A 9,628-nucleotide genomic window follows, 5' to 3' on the forward strand; every position below is an offset into this window, starting at 1 on the left:
CCTCGCAATACTCCGTCCATAACCAGCGCTGAACCCCGAATTATAACGATGTCACGGCGTTGCCGGCGTGGCAGTATTCGAATGTCTTTTCTTACATGGTATAATTCAAAGGAACTCTCGAACACGTTGCAAAGCTTACATAAGCTACTGTGTAACCAGAGCCATGATACTCCGTGGACGCATTACAAATGGGGGCCCTACGTGTAACACGGACTTGCGCATACCCCACGATTAGCCCTACGAAATAGTACAGAATTCCTACCTATAACTGGAGCGGTTTTTTGACCTAAACCCGTAATAACACACCTTCTTGAGAGCGAACGCGGTAGCTGAGTTCGTCGCAGGCACCCATCGTTCGTTGAGCATAGACACCGAATAATGGCCGAAGAGACACAGGTCCTAGTCAAGTTCATAACAAAGCTTCCGGCGCACCTCAAAGTCCCAGAGACGCCGGTGGTAAGCAGCGACGGCGCGGGAACGCTACCATCGCCCGGACGCCTGCTCATTTATCTTCTTTCCCCAACACTCTCATCACATATAGCCATTCCAACACAATTCTTATCATCTAACAGATCGAGTTGCTGACCCTAACCACACCTTGACCGCTCCGTAGCCGCCGCAACACTATGGAGCTCCGAAACCGCTTGGACCCACATCGCCATACATCCAGCTCGTACCTCCCTATGCCTTGCTTGATCCTGCTGGGCTTTTTATGCCCCCCCTTCCACATCTCCTTTTTCCCCCTTTCTCCCCCGGCCCAGTCCAACCACAATTTCCCTCGTTGCCGCGCCTTCGCGGCGCACGCAGGCCGTCCCGGCCAGCTTGAAGCGCTATGGTCTCTCCCAGATTATCAACCATTTGCTCGCTCTGGGTGAGACACCTCCGCTGCTACACATCCGTACTGCTTAGTTCCCTATCCGTACACCTGTACGGAGACTCCCGACCACCTGCCCAATACTGTAAATCGCTATGGATGGATTGCGAGTGCGGAAAAGAACTGAGATACATGCTTATCAATCTGTTACAGGACAACTGGAGGTCACAGATCTGAAAGGGGGGGATAATGTGGGATAATGCCACACCCCATCTTCCCTATCACCTTGAGGGGTGTGTGAGTGGGTGTATGCGTATGCGTATGCGTGTGTATGTGGGGGGGGCCCCCGCCGATTGGGGCGGAAATCGGCATCAGCTAACCTAAGTCCCTCTTATCACCCATCTTATCCTTTTTGCTGCCTCCCTCTTTCCCTGGGGGAGCTGCTGCAGCTTGTACTGTTTATTTCTGTGTTTTTGTGCGTGTGTGCACGTTTCTGTATGTATGTATGTCCTCCACGATTCTCCATCACGGCTTCCAGCGGCGATGCCACCCCACGGGCGCCGCCGCGTTCAGTCGTGCCTCACGGGTGTTTGGGTTTTTTGTCTCCCTAACCCCCGCTTGTGTTCTCCCCCACCCCCCGCTTGCTTCACGCACTAGTGGTTCGTCTTACACCCCGCTTGCTTGACTTTGAATTTGAATTTGATTCCCCCTTCCCCCCGTTCCATTTCACCCCCCGCTTCCCACACCACTGCAAACCCCCACCCCCCACCTTCCCCCCGCCGCATCCAGACCCCCCGCGTCCGTTTGACTTCCTGGCTGATGGCGAGCTAATCCGCAAGTCCTTAGAGCAACACCTGCTCAGCCACAGCCTCTCCGCGGTACGGCATAGGGCCTGGGCGCGTCAGGGTTGTGAAGGGAGGTCTCGCGAGATTGGAAGCTATATTGGAGATCCGGTTTCGCCTGTCTGTTACCCTGTTCACCTACATATCTGTCTGTCTGTCTGTACGTCTGTCTGTCTGTCTGTAACCCTGCAGGAAAGCACGTTGGAAGTGGAGTACGTACCCGCTGTGGTTCCCCCCCAACAGAAGAGCTCCAAACCCCTGGATGACTGGTGGGTGCGCTGGGGGAGGGGGGAGGGGTAGTTAGTGTGGCTGGCGGGGGCCGGGAGTTAGGGTGACGTGTCATTAGCGACCCCTAGTCGGATTTGAGCCACCACCACCACCACCGCCACCACTTCCACTACCACACACCGCACATACCACGACTCATCCCCCACCCCACCCCATCCCATCCCATACACACATGCATACCTAGTTTCGCTAAGAGCCCCGCCACCTCCGGCCCGACCGCTCCCACCGACTCCAACCTCGGCCCCATCGCTCCAACTTCACCCCCACCAACACCACCAACCCGCCCCCACCAAACCCACCAAACCCCCGCCCCCCGGCCCCCCCCCCCAGGGTGAGCTCCGTAGACGCGACCCGGGCGGCCTCCTCCCTGTCCGCCTCCCCCTCCTCCTCTTCCGGACCCATTGCCTCGGGCAGCTATGATGGACTGCTCAGGTTGTGGAGCGGTGCGTTGCTTGGGGAAGGGAGGGAGGGGAGGGAGGGGAAGGAGGGAGGGGAAGGAGGGAGGGGAAGGGAGGAAGAGGGGAGGGAGGGGTAGGGGAGGGAGGGTTAGGGGGGAGGGAAGGGCGGGTTTTACATCCCTGCACCTAGCACCCTAAGAACCCCCACGTACCCACGCGTGCCTATACACACCCACACACACCCAAACGCATGCAGGCGATTTGCAGTGTACGGCAACGGTTTCGGCGCATGAGGGGGGCGTCAACTGTGTGCGCTTCCTGCCGCAATCCCAGGTGGGAATGGGCGGATGGGGGGTTGCGTGTGTGTATGTATGTATGTGTACGGGTGTGTAACGTAAAAGCCGATGGCCCGGGGAGGGGGGGAAGGGACAAGGAGGGGAAATGCGGGACTATTTCCGGACAGCGGCCCCGAAGCCTTTTCAGGCACGTGTATGCGTGTGTGTATATGCGTCGTCGCAGGTGTGTGTGCGCGTGTGTGTGCGTGTGTGTGCGTGAGAGTAGAGGGGAAGGGGCTGATGCTTGGGAGCGTTACGTGGATACAGCGCCACTTAATTGCGTCTGTTTACATTTGTATGTCTGTATGTGCTCCTGTAAACTACTTAGGGTTTTTGTATGTAACTGGGACGCACATTTGTATGTGAAGTGGCCATATCTGCGCGGAAGGTCTTCGCACCGCAAGAAAGGGACCTTCCCTTTGACAACCACCACCACCACCACTCGCCAACCACCAGTTCGTTATAGTCAGACCATGCACCGTACATGCACCGAGCCACACGACCTGTGGGTCCACATACACCTAACCCGGGAACTATTGCCCCCCAACTCACCCCCTCACCCCGCAAATACCCACGTGTCGTACTCAATCCCTTCCCCCCTGCAGGGTGATTTATTGCTGACGTCAGGCAAGGACCGTACGATCAAGATGTGGCGTGTGGTAGGTTGGGGGGGAGCAGGGGGCGATGGAAGCGGGGCTCCGGTGGTAAAACACACCTACACATACACAAACGGTCAATTAGGTTGGTGGCGTGGTGTGGTGATAGAAGATGATGGCCCCGCTGTATGGCTGTGTGGCTGTGGCTGTGTGTTTATGGGGGGAGAGCAAGGGGGTTCTGCAAGGGGGTAACGGAGGGGATATCAGCTGCACGCTGAGCCCCCGTGAGAGATGTAGCACCCACCATCACAATCACCCATCACCGTCACCATCACCGTCACTGTCACCATCACCGTCACCACCCGAAGGCGGGCGCTGCCACCAGACCTTAAGGCAGTGGGGAAGAAGGCGCCTGAAGGGGATTCGTCCGGGTGGGGGAGATACGGGAACACGTGCGCGAGAAAGTACGACAGAGGCACCTCGCGCAGATGTTCCGAACCCCTACCGCTAGTCATACCACCAGACTAACGCGAACGTTACATCACCACACTGACCCATGGGTCGCAACAGGACGGCGCCGGCGGCGCATCCCCCCAGTGCCAGCTGCTCGCCAAGTACCGCGGCCACCATGACGGGGTGGAGCACGTGGCGGCTAGCCCCAGTGGTCGCCGCTTTGTCAGCTGCGGGTGGGACGGAAAGCTGATGGTATGGGAGTCAGGTACGCGCGCGTGTGCGGCGTGTGTGGGGTGCGCGTGTGTGTTTTTGCCTGCGCTTACTACTGTGCAGTGAATTGGGAGAGCTGCGAGAGGAGAAAACGGTGATGTGTATGTGAATGGGGGTCGGGGGAGATCACATGCAAAGTGCACGGAAAAAGGAATGGCGATATCCAAAGTGTGCACGGCGGGGCGGGGGGAGGAGTGGGACGCCGCGGGGGTGTGTGTGGCACGAAGGGCACGAAGGGGAAAGGTGCACTGCGGGAGGAGTGTCAAGGAACGCCAAGAAGTGGGGAGGGGAGGGGAGGTGTTTGTGAGTGACAGACGGACGGACATACAGACAGACAGACGGAAAGGCAGGAAGCTAGGCATGAACGCTCTCTCCTAACCGTTAACCAACGTGGTACACATATCCCCTCTCGCATGGTTGATGGACTGGCTCCCACATTATAACTAACTGCCCAACTGAATTCAGTCCAGCCTAACTGATTTTTACGTCACCCGTACTGCTGATCTGGCGGCGCCAGGGCGATCGGTGGCAGCGGCGGCGGCGGCGGCGGCAGCGGAGGCCGGTGCCGCGGACGCGGCTGACGGGTCCAAGAAGAAGCGCCGTGTCAACGCCGCCGCCAACGGCCATGCGGGCAACGTCTTAACTGCTGCCGCCGCTGCAGCGGGGGGCAGCGGGGGCCTTACGGTGACGGAGGCGAGTACGGAGCTGCTGGGCCACCTGCACTGCGTGTCGGCAGTTAGTTGGCCGTTGGAGGAGTCGTTGTACAGCGGCGGTTGGGACCATTCGGTGAGTTAACGGTTAAATGTGCGACCGCATACGGTAGGGCTAGGCTGGTAGGCAGTCCTACGTGTCGGGAGGGAGGGATATGTTCGGTAGGTGGTAGGTTCCCATCATTCTCATGATTCTCATCATCATCATTACCATCACCGGCCTTCCGCCGGATATCATTGTAGTTAAACTACTAAGATAATCCTTCGTGATCACCCCCCAAATCACTCCTTTTGGGGGGTGGTTTCTGGGGATGTAGTTTTAACTACCAAAATCGCGTAACCAATATGGTAGGTAAAAGGGGGTAACCAAGGCTAACAAAGCCTCCCTTTTACGTAGTATTATATATTAACATCACCATTAATTTCGCCGTCATATTTAAAAGAGATGTTGTTTGTGTAACTGCAGCTATCCGTAACATAGTAGTACATTGTCATTGACGAAGAGGTGTACGGCTGGTGCAGGTACGGCGTTGGGATGTGGCCGCCGGCGTCGCAGTGGACACCTACAACGGCTCTAAGACGGTCCTCTGTCTGGCGACCCACGGGTCATCCCCCCACCTCGTCGCCTTCGGCTGCTCTGACCGCGCCGTAAGGTTGTGGGATACCCGCGGACGGCCTGGCTCCGAAACCATGGCCGTCACGACCCATGGGTCACATGGCAACTGGGTTTCGGCCGTGGCCTGGTGCCCATCTAGTCAGCACCACTTGGCTACCGCCGGCTACGATGGGGCGGTGAAGTTGTGGGATCTTAGGACGCAGGTGCCGTTGGGGAGTTTGAGGGGGCACACTGACTGCAGGGTTTTGTGTGTGAGCTGGATGGGTGGGTCGGCGGCTGGCGGGGAGGCTGCGGTACGGGGTCTGGTGAGTGGTGGGACGGACTGCCAGTTGCGGCTTTACGAGAATGAGGGGGGTGTTGGTGGCGTGTTGGCGGGACTGTGAGAGGGAGAGAGAGAGAGGGGGGGATGTCCAACTGTGTATGTATGTCTGCTCTGCGTTTGTGTGGTGTGTCTGTGTGGTGTGTCGTATGTATGTCGTTAGTGCGTGTGGGGGAGTGTGTGCGCACGGAGTCGCGAGAAGCGGGACTGGACAGCAGCTAGATGAGCTTGCGGGTGAACCCACGCGTGAGTGTCTGAATGTATATATGATCGTGTGCGTGTGTGCGATCTGAAACCGGGCCGAAACGGGCATGTGCGATGTGTGTGTGTATGTGTGTGTGTGTGTGTGTCTCAAACTGTTAGACTGGACGACGATTTACAGTGTCGCACCTTGTCTGACCGGGTTCGCTGACTGGTTCCAGGTCGTGTGTGTGGTGCAGAACACAAGGTCGTGGTGGGTATTCTGGTGCGGAAGTGCGTCTGTGCTCTGTTGAACGGTGAGCGGTAGTAGCTCCCGTTCTCTACGCTGATGCGTGCGTGCGCATGTGCGTGCGTGCGTGCATGCGTAAGGAAAGAAACCGTATACGGTGAATGGGCGTTATGTTTTGTTCTTTGCGGTCGGCCAAAAGGGGAAAGTTCGTATGTAGGGCATCGTGCAGAGCCGCTCTCTGCTTGGTGGGTGACTACCAGAGCTTTTGTCTTTCGGTGCGCGCGCAATTATGGTGGTGCTGGAGTTGTCAGCGCCGCGGGATGGCGTTCCCTTAGGTTCGGAAGCAAGGGCACGGAGTCTGAACTGTAACCACTTTGATGAAAATTGTGGCCCTTTATGGTGCTTTGAGCACAGCTGATGGCAGGCGCAAAGAATGGATTCATGCCAAGCGAAGTGTGGCGGTTGACTGATAAAAAGGTGAGCATAGAGTAGGTAAGGGGCCAAGCAGGAATAACTGTATTTACAAGCAATTATCATACATTGATGGTTGATCGCACATGATGAGGAATGGCGAGTCTCACAGCCTCCGAGTCTCGATATGAGGTAATGCTGCACGACATAGAAAAGAAAGAGCTTAGGCCTGCGCTGACGTGCCTAAGCTAGCAAAAGCTGTTAGACGTATCATCTTAGTACATACGCCAATTGTAGCTTGGAAGTGCTAGGGCTGCTTCCTTACCCACACAGATCGGTTCCCATCTGCGTGTCTTATCTTGCCCATTTTTTCATTTGTTGGATCAGTAGCATTAAGTTAAGTGTAGGATTTTGACCTTGTGTATCTATTACGCTTTCGGACACCCTTGCTTAAATTTCGCGTACACTTGGATAGAAGGGCACTCGCAAAAACTCTGCTCCCGCTTTAGTTGACCGCCATGGCTTCTGAGGCGGAGAAGCGGGAAGCTGCAGTTGCAGATTACCGCAAAAAGCTGCTCAAGCATAAGGAGATCGATACAAAGGTCCGAGCTTTGCGTGAGTCGGTCAAGGAGCTTAAGAAAGAGTACGAGAAGACGGAGGATGACCTCAAAGCGCTGCAAAGTGTTGGGCAAATCATCGGCGAGGTGCTCCGCCAGCTCGATGCCGAGCGCTGTAAGTTCCCGGGCGAATCGTCAACCCGCTCTCAGCGCCGTCCGTCTCGTATTGAATCCGTTGATCACATCCCTTCCCTCACCTCCCATTACTATTAACGCATCTTCCCCCTGATACGTCCCTTTCCCCTGAGGAGGAAGACCTCGCCGCTGCGGTGTTGCGCCAACGGCTATTCTGCGCACCTGCCGCTCACTCTCTCCATCTCTCCATTCCCTTTCATATCCCCCTCTCGCCATAATCTTCTCCCGTGCTACCCGCGCATCCTTGGATGTAATCCATTCCCCCGCCACCACCTCCCTGCTGGTTCTCCGGTTGTGTCGGCAGTGTTGACCGTTTGCTGCCTCATGCATTTATCATCACCATTAACGTAACCAAGAAGCACACTACCTCACCACCATTACCACCTGATTGCCTCAAATTGCCAACCCAACTGATTACCCGTCCAACTTACCGCTGTTCCCTCACCCAGACATTGTCAAGGCCAGCAGTGGTCCCCGCTACGTGGTGGGTGTGCGCACCAAGGTGGACAAGACCAAGCTGGTGAGCGGTACCCGCGTGTCGCTGGACATGACCACACTCACCATCATGAGGATGCTTCCACGGGAGGTGCGGGGGAATGGAGAGGGGGGAAGGGGTGTGTGTGAGAGTTCGGGACTCTCGCCTGGGGTGTGTGCGGATAGGGGGGAAAGGGGGAAGGGGTTTTCAGACGTCAGGAGGGTTTCCAGGGACGAGTACGTCCTCAGTACGCGTGGGCGCGTGGGGAAGGGCCGTGCATGTGTATGTGTGTATGTATGTATGTCAAGGGGAGGAGGAAAACGGGGGATGAGCTGGCAGGTCGAATGGTGTTTGCTTTGTTTGGTGTTAAGAGGGAGGGAGGAAGGGGGAGATCCGTTCGACAATAAAACATGCGTGCTTCTTCCCTCCCTCGCTCCCTCACTTTTTGCATATGATTCCCTCTCCTCCCATCGCGTCGCCTCCCGGTGTGTGTAAATGTGCATGTATGTATGTGCATTTTATGTATGTGCATTTTATGTATGTGCATGCATGCATGTATGTATCTATGTATGTGTTCATCTATGTATGTATGTATGCATGTACGTATGTATATCTGTGTGTGCAGGTGGACCCTGTTGTGTTCAACATGCTCCAGGAGGACCCCGGCAAGGTGGACTACTCGTCCATCGGGGGGCTGTCGGAGCAGATCCGGGAGCTGCGCGAGTCCGTAGAGCTGCCGCTCATGAACCCGGAGCTGTTCCTGAGGGTGGGGATAAAGCCGCCCAAGGGCGTGCTGCTGTACGGACCCCCCGGTGAGAACAGGATTCCCCCGCACCCGAGTGGGGGGGGAGGCGGGGCCCCGGAGGCACAGGATGGCCCATATGGGGGGCGAGAGGGAGAGGATGAGGGGAGCCGATTGGTGGGGAGATGTGGGAGGGGGGTTATTGGAGGCGGGCGGGAGGACGGGTCTAAGATATGACTGAGGTGTGGGATAATATTATAATAATAATGATGTATAAAAATATATAATAATAATATAAAAGGATATATAATAATAAGGGGGATGCTTGGGTGAGCTTGATTCGTGCGGTTTAGCCTTGAGTTGGGGAGGGGGGTGGTCGGTGAGTGGGTGGCGGGTTTTCACCGGGGCAGGCCGGCGTTTTTCCCCACCTCACAGCACACAGCGCGCAGCTTTGTCTTGAAACTGTGCGCGCAGTCGGCGTTCATCTGACTGACTGAATCACACGGCTCGCTTTCGCGTGTTGCTTTGTTGCCCCCTTCCCCAATTCACCTCTTTGCTCCGCTTCCCTGTCTGTCTGTCTGTCTGTCGTGTTCTGTTCTGTTCTGTCATCCCGCCCGGGTATACATACATATTACTTGCGTGCTTGCGTATATACTTACGTACTTACATACATACACGCGCACTTACATACATGCATGCACAGGTACCGGCAAGACGCTACTGGCTCGCGCCATCGCTTCAAACATCGATGCGAACTTCCTCAAAGTGAGTGTGGTCGTGTGTACGGACAGGCGTTCAGTCGTATATCTGTTTGTATGTATACTTTTGTGTATGATTATTAAAAGGAGCAGAACTACTCACTGTCCGGACAATGCGTCCGCCCGCACTCGACCTTTCACTCCCGCATTTTTGCTTAGGAATCCGCCCTCCGAAGCCGCCCCCTCCGAAGCCGCCCCCTCCGCCGCTGCCCCCTCCGAAGCCCCCTCCGAAGCCGCCCCCTCCGCCGCTGCCCCCTCCGCCGCCCCACTTACCCTCCCCCGTGACCTCATCACGTTGCCCCACCACCCCAGGACAGAACCTCACGGTGATTACCACCTACCACCCTCAGGGTATGACCCCCCCCTTTACCACACACATACACACACATACATACACATACATACATACACACACCTCA

General features: G+C 56.3%; 2 protein-coding genes across 2 annotated transcripts in view; both read left to right on the top strand.

Annotated features, from left to right (window-relative positions):
• Positions 1 to 378: 378 nt before the first annotated feature.
• Positions 379 to 6,451, top strand: VOLCADRAFT_105104 (uncharacterized protein; the record flags this gene model as incomplete). Its single annotated transcript, XM_002951327.1, has 11 exons — positions 379 to 456; positions 808 to 871; positions 1,604 to 1,692; positions 1,849 to 1,925; positions 2,275 to 2,387; positions 2,599 to 2,675; positions 3,283 to 3,336; positions 3,844 to 3,991; positions 4,514 to 4,782; positions 5,229 to 5,586; positions 6,064 to 6,451. The coding sequence occupies 11 exons, from the start codon at positions 379 to 381 to the stop codon at positions 6,147 to 6,149; spliced, it is 1,413 nt and encodes a 470-aa protein (XP_002951373.1). The 3' UTR covers positions 6,150 to 6,451.
• Positions 6,452 to 6,742: 291 nt separating this feature from the next.
• The window catches only part of rpt4 (26S proteasome regulatory complex), an 8,341-nt gene continuing 5,455 nt past the window's right edge, over positions 6,743 to 9,628 (top strand). Inside the window, exons 1-4 of the mRNA XM_002951328.1 lie at positions 6,743 to 7,214; positions 7,684 to 7,820; positions 8,335 to 8,521; positions 9,155 to 9,216. Of these exons, the coding sequence (XP_002951374.1) occupies positions 7,001 to 7,214; positions 7,684 to 7,820; positions 8,335 to 8,521; positions 9,155 to 9,216 (600 nt within the window). The 5' untranslated portion in view covers positions 6,743 to 7,000. The remainder of the gene's footprint in view (positions 7,215 to 7,683; positions 7,821 to 8,334; positions 8,522 to 9,154; positions 9,217 to 9,628) is intronic.

This window comes from Volvox carteri (assembly GCF_000143455.1).
Source record: "Volvox carteri f. nagariensis unplaced genomic scaffold VOLCAscaffold_23, whole genome shotgun sequence".
Taxonomy (NCBI): domain Eukaryota; kingdom Viridiplantae; phylum Chlorophyta; class Chlorophyceae; order Chlamydomonadales; family Volvocaceae; genus Volvox; species Volvox carteri.